The sequence below is a fragment of the Pholis gunnellus genome, assembly GCF_910591455.1.
Source record: "Pholis gunnellus genome assembly, chromosome: 18".
Taxonomy (NCBI): domain Eukaryota; kingdom Metazoa; phylum Chordata; class Actinopteri; order Perciformes; family Pholidae; genus Pholis; species Pholis gunnellus.
In genome coordinates, this window is record NC_136545.1 from 306,903 (window position 1) to 325,146 (window position 18,244).

Sequence of the window (18,244 nt, forward strand, 5' to 3'; positions counted from 1 at the left end):
GTAATTATGCTATCATGTCTCCTCGCTGAAAGGAAGAGACCCAAGGACGGAGGAGCCGAACCTGCCAAAGAAATCCTTGGTTCCGTAGCCTCTATGGATGTAAAGGTGTGCCACATAGAGATGCAGCATTCATACGTCATGGGGAGCCATGACGGATTGGGAACAATTCCCAGGTCATGGGAGGAGAGACTATGCGAGGAAACATAAGTTAGTGTAATGAAAAGCACTGAGTTTGATTGATGTGGGCGTTTACCAAGGAGGAAATTTAGGATCCAGTGTTGTTGCATTGTGACTTGTACTAGGGGCTGCAAATCAACATATAGCGTCTGCCTGCCCCGGTCCAGACCGTTGTATATGCCCACTCCATCGAGTGGTATCTGTCTGATATCAGGCAAAGCCTCTGCTGCTGCTTTGATGTTGAATATTTGCTTTTCTTCATGGAAGTGCAATACTAAACTCTGGAGAATTCCTATCAGCCATTTCCTCAGTGGAGAAGATATTCTCACGGTGATCAAGTCAGCACTGGAAGCTTGCAGACAGTGTCCATTTAGTGTGTGTGGGAGGTTATTTTTGCTTTTGCTTATGAGCTTGTGAATGTGTCTCCATGCAGGCCTCTATAGCGATATGCACGAGGAGCCCACAGGGTGTGCCCCTGCTGTCTTCAGTTTCAGCTTGTAATAAAGGGGCTTATTGTTGTGTCTGGGCCCTGGGGTTCCCCTGGGCCCCACTAGGCCCGGACTGTCTGTCTGCCCTCACACACACTGTAAAAATGTTTATCTTGTTCATGGGACTCAATGAAAGTCTGACTTTGGAAATGTGATGCTTTATCACAGAAATAAGAGGTGTGATTTTGGAACCACGAGGTCATGCTGCTGCATTCCGTCTTAGTTTTGTCTTGTCCTTTGTCGAGTTTCAACCACCAGTGGATCATTTTCCATATTGTCAATATGCTTTGTGCCTAATGTCCCTTTTGGCCTGATTAACTTGGGTTAACTCTGGGTTATTCTAATGTGTTATGTACACATGCAGTTTACCAAAACCATGTCCCCCCAAATTTCACAGGTCTAAAGTTGAAGTTTGAATGCAACAATTTCTCTCAACAGCATTGTGTGACATAACCCAGATACTTTCTGTCTCTCAGCTCCAAACCCACTCATAATAAAGACGTAAATCTTAAAAAAGGACTCTCAAATGGAGTTTTTTCTTTATGCCTCTGCGGCTGTCAGAGCAGTGGCCGGAGGCATTATGTTTTCAGGTCGTCCGTCCATCCGGTCCATTCTTGTGAACGTGATATCTAAGGAACGCCTGTAGGGAATTTACTCAAGTTTGGCGCAAACGTCCACCTGGGCTCAGGCACGAACTTGTTAGATTTTGGTGGTCAAAGGTGAAGGTCATGTGACCTCCCGTCCGGTCCATTCTCATGAACGTGACATCTCTGGATGTTAGCATTTACATTGATTGTCAGTTTGGCTCAGAAACATATATCCCCCTGTCATCGGTGTATGAATGGGTGTGAATGGGTGAATGATGACATGTAGTGTTAAAGTATTTTAAGTGGTCGGAATACTTGAAAAGAGATATAGAAGTACAGTCCATTTACCATTACCTTTAAGGTCTCATTAAGGTGAATATGTTGAGCCTCTTCAAACTTTCCCATTGGGCCTAAATACAGTGTTATTCTAACTCAACCAGGTTATCATAGGTTGACCCTTTGGTTACTAAGTAACCAAGTTTAAACATTAGGTATTCTGAATCTACATCAAAAGAGATACAGAGAACGCATCATCCTTTATGTTGACTAATACATGCTTCCTGGGCCTTTTTCTTCTTAATCTTAATCTCTTCCTTCCCAGTAACCACTAGTATGTGTCTCTGGAGTGTGAGTCCAGACATCAATAGCAGCCTGGAGCCCAGACAGACCTGAGCTGTGCTCTGTCACGGTCAGTGTGTGATACACGGCTGAGAAGCTGCTGATTCTCACTGACTGATGTGTTGTTCAGGTCCTGAGGGGGATGTTCTCAGTCAGTCATGAGAGAACAGGCTCAATGGCACTGAACTTGTAAATATTCAGTATTTTGAATGTATACAATGTTTTGTTTCTTTAGGAGGAAACATATATCAATATATACAGCAACATAGCATTGCTTTGATCCATATGTGTTTACTTGAAATGTTGGATTAAGGGGAAAACTGTGTCTGTGTGTTTCTTTGAAAAGCAGCAAATGTAGTTCTATCGGGTCAGTCTCTTCATTTAGTCTCTGTTCATTCACCATCCCCTTCAGTAACATGTTTTAATTTCCTCAAGAACCACAAAAAAGACTTGGATGCATTGACTGTGTTTTACAGGTCAGTGGGCCCCAACAATATGTCTGAGGATCAATTTGAGGGCCAAGAACAGGAAATGGGGGAAGGCTGTGTTCAAGGAGAAGCAGGAATAATAGGAGGAGAAAATTGTGTGGTAGGAAATGACCTGGGGCGCTGGAGCTTGTGATTTAGTACACATGATAACAACACAAGCTGCTCAGGAGGCCTAAAGTTCAGCTCTGAGAATATAGTAAAGAAGAAAACAACACGTACTGTATATCTTATAGAGTCTCTGTTTAAGATTTGTTTTACCCACTAGACCCACAGTTCTTCACTTTGTCATGCTTTTATGACCTGATAACAGTCTTCACATCACAGTTTGTATGTGACTTTATTGTTGAACAAATCTTCTCCAATATACCAATCTTTATTTCCATTATAAAGATTTCAGCTCTTTGGTCTTAATCAAGATGGTCTTATTCTGAGCCCCAGAAACTGCGGGATACTGAAAACCACAAAAATGTTCCAAAAAATATTCATAAATGTAAAATGATTAGTGAAATGTTTCAAAAAGACGAAAATGAATCAGAAAATGTCAGAAAAATATCCAAAACAAAATAGAAAAATCTGGAAAATATTGTCCGAAAATAATTAGCAAACTGTCCAAAAAATTCTTAAAGAAATCGTAAAATGTCAGAATAACAAAATAGAAAATGTCTGAAAAATATTTGAAAAATGCTACAAAAAAACAGTTGTGCCCAAACTTTTGTAAAATGCCCAAAAAACGTATTTACATATGAATATAATATCCGATAAATGTTTTGGAGAATAAAAACAAATCAATAAATCTATTCCCCTTTTACTTATTTTAATTCTCATCTTCTTAGTTTTACTATTTTTTGACTGCGAGCTATCTTACCTGAAAACACTCCTTGTGTCAAACCCTTGACCCTGAACTTTCTCCCATGAAGATCATGTGAACTTTAATCCCTCAAACTTCTGAGTCACTCTGGCCTTTCTTTTCTTTCTCCTGTCCCTGATCAATGTTCAGGCCGGCAGTGTTAAATGATTTTAACAGATCTTGTGTAAATATTTTACACTCTATTGTAGATTCAAAATGCTTTTCTACATTATTGTGACTCAACAAAACCCAAAAAGTGCAGGACGGCAAAGCACAGACGGAAAAAGAATAAAGGAGTTGTGTTTCCATTTACAGGTTTACTGTCCATTTATCATTTTTTGTGTTCCTTCCGCTTCTGATTCTCATCCTTGTTATTAATGACCAACAGCTTTACATTACATTCTGTTCATTTAGCTTTTGTCCAAGTAATAAGTTCATTATGATTTTATACCAAATAAACCACAGAATGAGGCCTGTTTCTGGCTATTTTTTATTATAGCACCTTTTTTCTAAAATATGAATTGTTGTCAGGTAAATAAATACATAATTATAAACAACTATACAGTAGTGAGTCTTCTAGTACTCAGCATGTTTGTTTGTTTTTAATAAACACGTTACACGTGTCAAAGTTTTACTTTATTTTGTATTTTAGAAGTTCAGTCATTTCTTCAGCCAGATGAGTTTTGAAATTGTTACTCAAATGAATATAATATAGTATGACAGAGATTTCTTTTTTCACACTTCCATTTAAAGGACACAAAATCCCATGTCTTTTTAAAATACTCATGAATTTGTACTTTTAGAGCCCAAGCTGACACCACTATGACATCATTAGTGTTATTGTCAGAGATAACAAAGCTCCTACAGAGCCACAGAAGGCAACTGGCCAGCCAGCGTTTCTCAGGTTGGAGTGAGACGAGGAGAAAAGGTGATGTGGTGATCTTCACAATAAAACATCTTTGATGTGACGTGTGGAGTCTTGGCCAATCAGCGTTAAGATGTCTACAGCGTCTTTCCCTCAGTTAAAGTTTAAGTTACGTTAAGTACCGTTACAGTTCAGACTTGCTGGGTTAAGTTAACGTTCACTGCATGCGGAACTCTGTGGACTGTTAACGTTCGTCATTATCGCGATTTAGGAGGAAAAAACGTAACGTGATGAAACATTTTCATTTAAATAATTGAACTGGATTGAATGCATATTATTTGCAAATAGAAGATTGGACACAATCCTAACAGCTGTACAGTAACAGTAGAAGTTAATATGAAGCCATACAGTCATGAAAATTAATCACTTTATTTGTACAGGCGATGGTTCTCGCTACTCTTGCTATCTTTGTTTTTATATGACTAAAACTTTTAAAGGTTAATAATAATAGAGCTGAAATACTGATTAATAACTGAATAATAAATTAGTTTTTTGCTTAAAGTAAATGTTTTATCACTTAATTTTCTTCTCAGAGTTCACCAGAATGCTACATTTTAAAGCTCATATTTAAAATAAAATTCTCCTGGTATGTGTGAGCATATGGCTCACAAAATGTTATTTCAATAATAGTTCAACATGGACCATTTTCTTTGCAAATTTTTCTTCCTCCAAAGTGGGGTGTGACAGAAAAAGTTTGAGAACCACTGATATAACTGTTATCTAACCATGACAAGCAAACTGATCTTGATGTGTAAAACGAGTGGAGTTTGCCTTTTAGCTAGAAATAATAAGTAGTAATAAGGACATTTTTCTCTTTTGAGTGCCTCTGGGAACTATAACAAAATCAAGGAGTGCATCTTAAAGAAGGACATTTACAGTAAAAGCACGGTTTCCTCATGGAGACACTGCTTAATGAGATAGTTTATAGTGACAATAAAAATCCGGAGGAGGACACACATTTCCCTTCAGCTGAAAACTGGAGGAATACTACAGATGTTTTTTTCTCAGTGGGAATCCACCGTATCAGTGTGAAAGGCGTTTTCTGTTCCCATGAGTGCATCATGCCATGTAGACTGGGTAATCACCAAATAGAAGGCAAAACATCCCAGCCCCAATCCCTCCCCAGAGTGGACAGTCAGAGCTGAGCCAACTCAACAACTGGCAGCTCAAGTTACTGGCTCAGGGCTTTTTCTCTTCTCGACTGACCCTTTCCCCCCTAAGATCTCCCTCGTGTGACCAAGCTTTTTTCTAATTTGTATGACTTGTTGTGTCTGCATGGATACAAAAAAAGAATTATGTATGCAGAAGTTTCACTGTCTTTCTAGTTCTTATTCTTTGCAGTGGATAATGACACAGCCTTGTGACCAAACCCTGGCACAGTGCAGTCTTTTTTGTTCGCTCATCTTGAATAGGCCGATGAAAGAGAACAGTCTGTTCTTCGGCAAGCAGATGAGGAGCCTTGAGTTCCTGGAGTTTGGCCCTTCTTCAATCTAGGTCAGGTTTCACAAAGGTACCAGGATGGCAGATTTGAATGCGGGAGGGGTTTTACGTGTGCATCTTATTATCTCTAATCTCCTCCTCCTCTTTGTCCCCGAAACCTCCCCCTCGGTCCTAGCCACTGTTTGTCACACAGGGCCAGACCGCCTGAGGAAAAGGAAGTAATGTAGGCTTTTTTTAATCAGGTCAGAGTGAAGCAGGCTAATGCGGGAGGAATAAAAGGAGCCTGTTAATCACTTGAACAACTTTGGAATTGTGGAATGGCTGGAGATGGTTGTGTTACTCAGCAGGCTGGGCACATAAACACCAGGCTGTGTTAATGGAGTAGAGGAGAGGATCTTGAGCTCAAAAGAAATGTATTGTTGTTTAAACAAAAATATTTATTTATGGCACTGTTTGGTTGAATAATTGTGGCCTCTGACAACAATGTAAGAGAGCAAAACCTATGATAAATAAGATTAACTGTAAACTAGCATAGACAATTTATTTTATAAGCATTTTTTGTTATATTTGATGAGAACTTCTTTGCATTCCGACAGCAATCAATAAATCAGATGTGGTTTTGGAGGGAGGCCTAAAAGGAGGGGCTAGGATCTTTTTGCATCAATACTTTCAAAATCTAGCTCAGCGGGCCCCAGCCACCAGTCCGAAAAGCATTTGCTACCAGGCCGCAAACTAAATTATGACAAACCTGAACAATAAACATACAACATCATAGGTTGTTTGTGCGTTGATTGCATTGTACTTAGCATGGTCTGACTGCCCTCCTCTCCCAAGTCACGCCCACAACACACGCATACGACACAAGGTCATCAGTGTCATCATCAGCCACCACGTCACAAACTAGATCTGACTGAGCCATAGTGCTATACCAAGTGGATTTTTGATATTCAAATCTTCTATTAAGGTTTTGGAATGAAGCTTGGGATGTCAGTTACATACAGGTGTGTCTCCCTTTGTGTGCAGCGGAAGAGAAGTTTTGTGGCCGAAGTGAAAATATTGTTTTTGAAAGGCTTAACGCCAACAAATATGGATTGAAGCAGAATAATTTGTTAGATAAAAACATATTGTGAATGATGAAAAATGATTGTATTTTTTTCAATATATTGTGACTTTTGCCTTGAAGACTTTATTAGATGCAGAGCGTCCTCACAAAAACGTCTAATTTTTAATTTAGTTGTGGTCTTTGCTTGCCTTTAATTTGAGTAATAGTCCTATCATGTGGTTCAAAAAACTGTTTGACTTAACTTTACGTATTCTACCTCTGCTGCTGTTGCTCAGGAAATGACAGTGAATCTGTTCTCTTCACACATCCAGAAAGAAAGTCACATCAGTCCACAAAACACACGTCACTGCAATCACTTCCTTTTACCACAGCTGCTATTTCTGACTATTCTAGTCAGAGCAGTGAAACCACAATCAGCTGCAGAGGTCAGCCACTGCCTGCAGGATCCCATACAACATGTAATTAGCAGACGCATGGTACTATTAGGATCAGAGATGAAGCTCTGGAGAGCTAAAGTCAGCTGTTGATTATGGATTGAGATGAAGGTAAAGATAAAAGTTTTTGGAATGAAGGTTGACAAAAACTTCTCGGCAACTGGTTCACATCTTGGAGACAAATGAAAATGATATTTCTCAGATTATCTATTGTGCAACACCAAAATTATCCCAGCATACATGAGAAGATTGTTGAGAGTAAACCGTGTTCTTGACCTTGGAATGAAAGTAGTCTAATAAGAAACAAAAATCTTAACTCAAGCTCCACTTGCTTTTTCCGGTGCTTTCAAACCTCTCACTGTCTTCATCAGTGGATGACGTTTGCTCAGATGTTAACAACCAAAATAAAAAATTATCCTTTGAATTGATTTTTCCTATTCTTGAGCTCAGGTCCAAGTTAGGTACTGAGATTTGTTAACGCAGTGACATCACTACAAGTCTGATGGATCAGAAACATGAGCAGTCAGACAAAGGTTGTAAACAAGAGCGCAGGTCTGATATAAACATCCATCACTGTTTACAGACCCACTACTGACCTCCTGTACTTACTGTAGTTCATTCAGCCAACTCCAACATGATCAAAACGGTGTGTTAGACATAGATGTGTATGCCATGTACAGTAGAGTCTCGGTTATACTCCCAAAGAGACACGTACACTGACAGCTGCAGACGACACGGACACGTTCTGTTTATTGTTACATTTTACAACTTTTAGGACCAAATGATTTAAATAAGGGCTATTTAAGTGTCCATAGTAGTAAGTTGATTTACTTAAAAAAAGGTATAATAATATCCCCAGATCTACAGAAATCTCTTTCCTAATGTAAGTCTATGGGGAAAGGACTTTATTGGCCCAATGACATCATGTGACGGACCCAGAAGTTGTAATATAACAGTTTGGGCTTGGACCGGACAGGTCCGCACAGTTTCAACATATTGGCGGTATGCTCACAAGGACAATTGCGTATAACTTTGGCTTAAGGGTAGTATTATACTCTAGTTGACTGCCTGCACTAGCTTGGAGGCTTCATTTCAATATTCTTGTACTAGCACTAGTTACTTAAACACAAAATGTGTTCAAATAATTTTCTCTTTGAACAGATGGGTGTCTTTTGTTTCACTTCATGTACATTTTTGACTATTTTTAAAGTGTCTTTGTAGTTTGTAGGACAAAGCGTAGATCTAGCATTGGAGACGAAATATGACTGATGTCTGAGGTTGTTGAGTTTGTGCATTGATTGGTGCCTTGAAATGAGTCAATCAGATACTTTGGGGGGTGCAATGTTATCATAACCAATACAAATGTTGGCCAAAACTATTAAAAGAGACAGTTAAAAAAAACTGGAATGATCCTTTAGTGTCTAATGACCTGTTAAACCGCTAGCTGACAACTGTGCTACAATAAAATACACTGTGTACGTTATAAAGTCCTTATCTAAACCTTCCATTTCTGTCTTTCTCACTTTCCCCTGAACTTAATATAGACTTCCAATGACGCAGAGTCTCATAATGAAAGGTGTGGCAATCACTGTAAACCTTCCTGGCTCTCTCCTATTTAGCCCCCAGTCATCGCCAGGCCCTGAGTGGGCAGTGGCGAGATATGACGTGACATAATGAAAGAGGTCTAGAACTAAACAACACATTCTCAGATTTACAAGTTTACTGTGGTTACACATGGTGACGCTACCATTTGCGAGCGGTGATGGGAAGGCCAGACACATGGCAGCGCTTGCTCAAGGTGTGGTCTGATTAAGGCTGAAATCCAACAGCCGAAGGTTAATGAGGTGGGTTCAGGTCGTAGCCCGCCTGGCCACACAGTAATTGAAAGTCATTGAGTTTGGCTACTTGTAGAATCAGATGGTTTTCATGTTAGTGATTAGTGATGAGGGGCCAGCTTCGGTCCCAGCCTCAAGAGCTTCATGATTGATAATGTGGTGGCACACGGCTCAGAGGCGAATTTTAAATTTGGTTCAGGCTGCACTGTTGCTCATAATGGATTAACATGTAAACAATGTCACGTGAAGCTTGACCAAGTGAAGCCTTGAAAGTTATCAGCAAAATTATGAGCCAAAGGGAGCAAACACAAAGCGGCAAGGTGATTTCCTAGAGTTTGTTCAAATCCCAACACCAACATTTTGGATGAGCCGGTAGCGAGCAACTAGCTCATGAGAGTTGCAGTAGTCCAAGTGAGAAGACAGTAAAAGCATTGATTACTTTACCAATATCAGAAAATAAAGTTGTTTTGCTTTTAGCTATTGTCTTCAGTTCATAGAGCATGTTTGCACTACCCTGGATATTTGGTCAAATGAATGTGAGCAGTCTTAGAATAAAATAGCTTTGTGTGTTATCCAGCTGACTACATTAGCATTGTCTTTTAACAGACATATGGAATAGGGAAGGCCCAAAGTTTTAAGACAAGAACGAACAAATTGTTGGTTGGGGCCTTTTCATGGGTTCATAATAAGGAAAATAATAAGAACCTCTAGATGAAGAACCAGTGGCGGCTTTTTAAAAAAAAAATATATACAAATTGTCAATATTTGTGTTTTTGAAATATGGAATGTACCCAGTAATATGTGTAAAATACGATATCTGCGCAAAATATATGCTTTTCCTGCTCGTCCTCTCCGCCTGTCTGCATGTCTCAGCTGGCTGGGGCCATGGAGAATCTGATCACAAGAGGTGGGTCTATGAAGCAGTTTAGCCAATTGCTTATTAAAGATATGAATGTAATGACATACAATTGAGCCAATCAGCTTCCTCAAATACATTCAGCATGGGGCAGAATTTCTATCGCCCTTAAACTGCGCGTACAGGCGAGCGCAAGCACTTCTCCTCCAAGACCCTTTGAAGAACTTTTGCGGAGAAACTCCAGGTGACAAACCTGACCCCACAATCAGACAGCAGACTAGCGGGAAAGGGAAGCAGTACATACAAAGCTTCTCTACTAGCTGCACCAGACAGGTTTGGCTAGCTGGATGCAGTCATGCTAATAACTTATTTAGCTTTTTAAAACAACGGGGACAGATCCAGCACGGACAGTTAGGGAGTGAGGGAGGAGGAGGTAAGGAAACATGAGAACACCAGGGTAGGAAGTGAGGGAGGAGGAGGTAAGGAAACATGAGAACACCAGGGTAGGGAGTGAGGGATGAGGAGGTAAGGAAACATGAGAACACCAGGGTAGAGAGTGAGGGAGGAGGAGGTAAGGAAACATGAGAACACCAGGGTAGGGAGTGAGGGAGGAGGAGGTAAGGAAACATGAGAACACCAGGGCACACGAGAACTCTGTCAAGATACCATATTAGGCAAAGTGAACATCTTTTTTTCTACATAGTTGTCCTCAGTCTCATCTGCTTAACTTGGTCATGGAGGCATCAACATTTAATAGAGATGGTGAATTAACAGTGAAAACTCATCATAGCTTCATTTAACATCAGTATTCCTAATTACACTTCATGTTCACTTCTCCTGATGTTTACCTCCTATAACAAGGTCCATAGGGGCATCTCAATAAATACACATGTTCTATTATATACATATATATATGTGTGTGTGTGTGTGTGTGTGTGTGTTTTATATTATACTGCATATTATTATATGATATCTATATATATTATATTGTACTGAATTCACTGTGAGGGTGACTAAAATATGATGTCCTGACGTGTTTGTTTAATTGTTATTTACTGCTTTTTTTCATGTTGGAATAAATGTTAAATATTTAACTGCAAAGTAGTAATGCGTGTTTGATACCTTGCATTATATCATTCTGGGATGTTTGCTGAAATTGATTGGATGTGGCACAGCCCTACCTAGAACATGTTCCACCAGCCGCCACTGTCAACAAGTATTGCCCCTATAAAGTACACTGTGTATAACAGCAGCCGCATCCTTCTAGCAGTATTCACAGTTGGATTCCTCTGGAAGCAGATCCAACACCAGTTGTAAAAGGTTGTCCCGGACCCACTTTAAGATCATTGTTGCACTTGCATCATGAGTTAAAAGTGAAAAAGAATCACTACAAGAGGTTGTTAGAAGGCTAAATAATCTTAGAAGGTCTTTATGTTATGTTTTCTTCGTCTGGTGGTAGATCAGGTCGTTTGTCATACACTGTTTGTAGCTATACCTACAGAAAGTAATGCATTATTATTCATAAGCAGTATGTATGTAATTGACGTAATCATGAGCCAGGTCAGGTTACGTATAAAGAGTGACAAGTCCACGTAGAGAGGAGGTCTGGGTGGACGGGTGGGTTTTAAAACACAGGACCCAGGAGTCCTCTATTCATGTCCTGTGTGAAACCAGAAGTCACTGTTGACTTATTTGTCACGTTACGTACTTTAGTAACACCACTTTCATAGTTCTTTTTACCCAAACCAAGATCTTTTCCTAAACATAAGCAAGTACTTTTGTCAACAAAACTTAACCAGGTATTTCAAACATAGTTATTGTAACTAGGAATATACATTTACATAGATAGATATATATTTACATAGATATAAATGTATAATGTATATAAATGACCGGGTGTCACTGATACAGATATCAGTATCTGTTCATCTATCAGTTTAACTAGTAGTTGTTTTTTTAAAAACACTGCAGCTCATAGGAAAAGGCAAGGATAACAAAGTAAGCTATCATAAGAACAGCTCTCTCCTCTTGAAGCTTGGCAACAATCAGAACTAACTTGTGCCATGAGACATGTAAAACAAGATGAACTAAATCTTCATTCTTTTCTTTCATCTTCCCCTCAGCTTGTGACAGTAACCACTGGGGTCCCCACTGCAGTAACAGATGTCAGTGCCAGAACGCTGCACTGTGTAACCCCATCACCGGAGCCTGTATCTGCACTCCTGGGTACCGAGGCTGGCGCTGCGAGGCCCAGTGTGAAGTGGGCACCTACGGAAACGGATGCCAGCAGAAATGCCAGTGCCAGAACGGAGCTGCCTGTCACCATGTTACTGGAGAATGCAAGTGCTCACCAGGATACACTGGAGCTTTGTAAGTCAGAGAACAGAACGTGTGAGAATCTGATTACAATGATGTCATAGTAAAAGCTCATTGAGAAACACCTGTTATGCTTGGGTAGCAGTCCGTTTTGTATTCTATGTCCCTGGATATGATAAGATGCATGTAAAATGTCTTTCCAAAGCCAGTTTCTCCACTGCCTTCAGTATGAGCTCACCTTTTTCTATGAACCAGCAAAACATTAATACATTATTTAAATTATTATATATATATATATATATATATTATATTATTATTATTTTTTGTACTGGAATACATTTTATCACCACACAGAGGCTAAATGCAGTCCAGGTAAAAGAACAGAACTTTGCCTCCGTTTAGTTATTGTGGAGTGACACAAAACGTTTGGGACCTGAAGATCCAAATAACTTCTGTATGAGGAATTTATCATTTTCGCATTCAGTCATAAATGAGGACAAAGAATATTAGGCTGATGGGTCCAGTATGTGTTAGATTAGCCAGTAGAGAGATTAGATTACACACACATACATATACAGCTGAATACATAATCTCATGGCATAGATAATACTAAATTAATTGATAATGGTTAATGGCAGCTCTATTTACCATGTAATTGCAATTTGGAATCAAAAATATAAGTGATGTGACACTCACTTAACCACACCTCGAGCAAGTTTTACGATTGTTATATGAACAAAACCTCCATCTGTGACCTTTAAAAGTGGCAAATGATAACCGGATGGTGTTTTGGTTTCTTTCATAGCTGTGAAGACCTGTGTCCTCCAGGTAAACACGGGCAGCAGTGTGAGGAGAGATGTCCGTGTCAGAATGGAGGAGTGTGTCACCATGTGACTGGAGAGTGCTCCTGTCCTGCAGGATGGATGGTAGGCCCACGCACCCCCAAACCTTTGGTTGAGCTCATTAGAAGAATGAACTTGTTGTCCGTCGTATACTCCCAGTGATCATTTTTGAGGGTGTGCAATATTGTTAATATACTACGCGACAGAAGTCAGAAGTGGGCCTCAAAGAATTTAGCAGCAGAGTGAGCATGAAGTAATGGAGGAGTACAAGACCTGGGAAATCCTCAAACACACTAGTATGTGAGCTGAACCGGAGGAACGAGGTGAGTCAAAGCAGCTCCTTTAAAATATTTGATACATTAAAAGGGCCAGTGAGTAGCTTCAGGGGACCTATCAGCAGAAAAAGAATATGTTTTCATCAGTGCATAATCACTTGAAACTAAGAATTGTTGTGTTTTCATCACCTTAGAATTAACCCTTTATATTTACTTAAAGGAGCAGGTTCTCTTCACGATGATGCCATGTTTTTACAGTAGCCAAGAAATGACAAACCAAACACTGGCTCTAGAGAGAGCCTTACGCATTTTAATGTTACCTGAAGGCCACCGTAGTGAAATGGTAATATGAGCCGCAGTGCATAATTGTGGTTCCACCAGCTGCCGTCTGACTTCCATTGCTCCTAAAGTATTATATTTTGGTATGGATGTCCTCTGAATGAGGCAAATGGCATTACCGGTTTTGCAGTCGGCAGCTCACTTTACCGCAGTCTTGAAAAGGGCGGAGTGAGCGAAGGGGTTTGTTGCAATCTGTAACCACCCCGCAAGATACCACCAAATCCTACACACTGTCCCTTTAAATGGCTCACAGAGATTCTACAACGCCTTTAAGAAAGGCAACATACATGCGTATCAGGCTCCTAATTCAATATCTTGAGGTCATAATGTGAAAGGAGCTCTAAACTGTTTGGTTTTGAAGTTATAGACTATAATACAGAATACAGGAGCTGTATTAATGAATAGGACAAATGAATTCATCTATTTTCAACATATCCAACCACAATCCACAATCACACAAATCAGCTGTCCTAGAAAACATAGAGACATGTATTTGAAGATTTTAAGGTGTAAAGGCTCACATGATCAACAGTCGTGTATTTTCCTGTTGTTTTTGCTGTGTGCAGGGTACAGTGTGTGGCCAGCCATGTCCAAGGGGGAGATTTGGACAAAACTGTTCCCAAGAATGTCAGTGTCATAACAACGGCTTCTGCGTGTTGTCCACTGGACAATGTCTCTGCAGTCCTGGGTACACAGGAGAACGGTAAGAGCAACCATGACAATATTACAGTATGCAGCAGTGTCGCTGACACACACACGTATACGTAGGTGCTGGTGGAAAACATGGACACCTGGCTTTTCAGCGCATTCTATGCTATGGAAATTGACTTGTTTTTGGAGCCAGCTTCATGTGGCCATTTGGAAGAACTGCAGTTTTTGGCACTTGTCCATATATGACTCACAAATCATCAAAATCATTGTTTGTTTATTATGAAACATGCATTGTCACCAACATTAAGACTACATTTCTCTCCATTCACAAGAGCAATCCATTCTGTGCAATATTTAGCAGCGTATCTTGATGGCACAAACACAACAATCATACTTCTGTCTGAATGGTGCAGAGCGACACAATGTGAATAAACAGCACCATAAATCTACATCCAGAGGCAGATGGTGTGGGCTTTTAAAAGTTTACTGGGACAAATCAAAAACAAAAACTATCATAATTCTAACGTATCTCACAGCACAGCATTTGAATGCTCTTGGAGAATAAAACAATGAATGCCACTTCTGCTTTTGGAAAGCAAGCGAGCAATCACACAGCAGCTATGCTACCGCGGAGGTTGGTGACATTACAGCTCATGGGCGCTGATTGTCATAATAATGCAACTAGGGCTGCAACAACAAATCGATAAAATTGATAATAATCGATTATTAAAAGAGTTGGCAACGAATTTCATTATCGATTCGTTGTGTCGCGCGATTATTACGCCACTCACTAATGCCGTGCTCACACCAAACGCGATGAAGGCGGCGCGAATCGTGTCATTCGAGCCGCCGGTCTCGCCGGGGACTATTTGTGTTCATTTGCGTGAATCGCGCTAGACGCGCCGGAGAGGGGGCGCGGCTTATCGGCCTGAAAGCCATTCAACTGTTCACCATCAACCGTGGAAAAAAATCACCTCTATTTATGCTTAGTACGTGTTGTGGAAGTCCCAGATATCACGGGAAACTAAACGCCGTTATGTCTGGTTCATAACATAGTCCGGAGGAGCTCCGTGGATTTCATCGAGCTCACTGTGTCTAGCGAGCCACACGTCGGCTGTTTACTACAGCTGTATGAACACAAAATAAACTGATTTGGCTGTGATTTAACGGCAATAAACCGACAAAAAGGGACTCCGAAATAACTACGTAATGATGCCCATTTATACTTGTTTTCTCAATGGAGCTCGGATTGATCGGTGCTAGGCTATGCTAACATTGTAGCAGCTCCATCAACACTCAAAATAACGTCATCTAGACGTAAATACGGCAGCGTCTATTCATTGTTTGCACCATATGGTTTACACACACACACATGTATACACATAGTCTGGTCTCTATTGATATGAGGGATCGTAGAGCTCTGGGTGAACACAGACGGCTACAATATTTATTTCCTGATTCAACAACGGCAGGACGTCAGTGATGACAGGAGAAACATCTCAACACTGATAGGCTATCGTGTCACAGCGTCACACGATTTTTTCGGTTGGAAATTGTAAGGATTACAGATACTTGAACCCAAAAGCACAACTCGGAGACAAGAAATACAAGTTAGCTTTTTACTTGTTTTCAGGCAGGGACAAAACCAGGAGGTCAGTCCGAACAGGCAAACAAATCCGATAAGGGGCAGGCAAAAATCCCACGTCAAAAACAGGCTGACAGGGTCGGAACAAGAACAATATAAAGATACACCGGAGAACTTGGCACTTACACACAAGACAATCTGGCAGGGAACAAGTGCAAGTGAGGGGACCTAAATAGAGAGGGCTAACGAGGGAATGGGCTGCAGGTGAGATGGGTGTGGAGGACCAGGTGAGGGGAATCAGAGGTGAATGGTAGGATCTGAAATGACAGGAGAGTTAATAAAACAAGCAGACAGGATGAAAACAAACTAATATGAAGGGGAATTCGTGACAGAAATTAATGCTTTGTTTTTTCATCCGATTCATCGATTAATCGAAGAAATAATCGACAGATTAATCGATTATTAAAATAATTGTTAGTTGCATCCCTAAATGCAACACACTTTCCAACACTTGAGGTAGACAGCTGTCAGTATGTCTTCTTCCTCGGTGCCACAGAGTGTTTTCCAAAGACTACTAGCAACACATCAATGAGCCCCACATGTTCCTTCATTAGCATGAATACACAAACTGTAATTTATTTTGACTCAGTCACACATATACACATGGATTTATCCGCCACTCAAAGTAGTCTCAGCAAAAATGTTCCAACAAGATAATTGAAGATTTTATTTCGCCCACCCAATCAGCAAAATAAAGTACAAAAGTATATGCATAGATAAATAACTTTAAAAAAACTGCATAATTATATGCAAAAATACAGGCATTGCACTTGTAAGAGGAGAGTTGGCTTAGAGGGGATCAAACCAAGGACCAGTTACTCAGACGTTTGTATGTTTACTCAAGTACTGTAGGGTACTTAGGTTCAAGTTGGTGCTACTTCTAATTTACTTAAGTATTCACACTTTGTCTCACTCGATAGTCCTACTAATACTCCTCTACATTTCAGAGGCAATTATTGTACCTCCTACTCCACTGCATTTATCTGACAGCTTTAGTTACTAGTTACTTTGAAGTTTAAGATGCTAAGTGTAAAACCTACTATCAGTTTATGGCCCCACAGAAGACGGTAAAACTTGTGTTGACCTCATTATGACATGCTGAAGAGTCAAGCAATCCCACACAAAAATCCAAATCAGATCATGTGTGTCTGCTTAACTCTTCCACATCCTCCAGAGAGCTGAGAGAAAAACCAAACCAGGAAGCCCAGTCGGTGTTTACACTGACAGATCTCAGCAGAGCGCCACGCAGGGCTTCAGGCCCATATAATTAGCAATATCAGAGAGCACACACCATATACTTAAGCAGACCAGGGACGAGACAGGAATAGCCCCTCCATGAGTAAATGAGGGTTTCAGGGAAGCTGAACGTCACAGTATGGCGCTGCTGAGGACTGGGTTAACCGTGCCACACCCGAACCCAATGGAACTTGGGGGGGGGAGGACACCACTGCATTTTGGCAGTGCTTTGCAAGAATGTGGATGATAAAATGGGGAGTTAAGATAAAAACAAATACAAATACAGAATACAAAGTTAACTGCAAAGTGAAGGTTCAGAAAAAGTCTTGAAGTACTTAAAAAACAAATTAAGTTGATGTCTTTTTCTTCTTCTTGCCTGCTCTAAATGACGGGACCAGAGCAGGGCATTTCATTTTTCAAACCCAGCTTGATTTGATGGTTGGACTGATTTGTTTGCACTGTGTAACCATGGATGAGATAATGAGGACCCGCTGCATTCATTTCCACACTGTTTGTTTTGCTTAGCTGCAGCCACATTAGCTGAAGCTCTGTGTTCCAGCAATGACTGTGATTAAGAGAGCTGTGGGACCACCACAGCCTTTTACTGCAGTCAGCAGTGTGTGGTGTTTTACTTCACTCACCGTCGGACAGAGGAAGGTGATGTATTTTATTTAGTTGGTACGTGCAGCAAAGTTCTATATCTTATATATCTAGAATGAATATTGATGTTCTTGATGATAGTTGATGCTGTCTATATATCGATATCTGCATTGTCATTAGTTGGATATTCATGGACCCCAGAGGTTGATTCCTAATGTTTGGTGAGCCAAGCAGGCAGTCCCTACGGAGTTCAGGGGGAGGATGAGCTGTTGCTGCCTTCACAATAAAAGCAGAAGGGGGTTAATGTTCAAATGATATAATTTTTCATTTAATTGATTACCAGTGTCAGGAAAATAGCATTCTCTGACATGCATACTCTGCACGTGAGTGTCCATCAGCCAATCGCAGTGCAAATAAATGTCTTTTTTATTGCTGACATGTGAAGAGGCATTCGTATTTACAGGTTTTATTTTACAGTTAGTTCCAATCAATTCTCATTGCTGAATTTACACAGTCAGCAGTTACAAACTAAATGCATCCAATCAATGACCATAATCGTTCAAAATTCAAGTATTTTCTCAC

At 40.3% G+C, this 18,244-nt stretch overlaps 1 protein-coding gene across 2 annotated transcripts in view; it reads left to right on the plus strand.

Moving 5' to 3' along the window:
* Window positions 1–18,244, plus strand: part of megf10 (multiple EGF-like-domains 10) — a gene marked incomplete at its 5' end in the record, with an annotated part of 49,496 nt that overhangs the window by 14,089 nt on the left and 17,163 nt on the right. For both annotated transcript variants that reach the window (XM_079179336.1, XM_079179337.1), the window contains 3 exons: window positions 11,882–12,128; window positions 12,880–13,000; window positions 14,097–14,233. In XM_079179336.1, coding sequence (XP_079035462.1) covers window positions 11,882–12,128; window positions 12,880–13,000; window positions 14,097–14,233 — 505 coding nt within the window. The remainder of the gene's footprint in view (window positions 1–11,881; window positions 12,129–12,879; window positions 13,001–14,096; window positions 14,234–18,244) is intronic.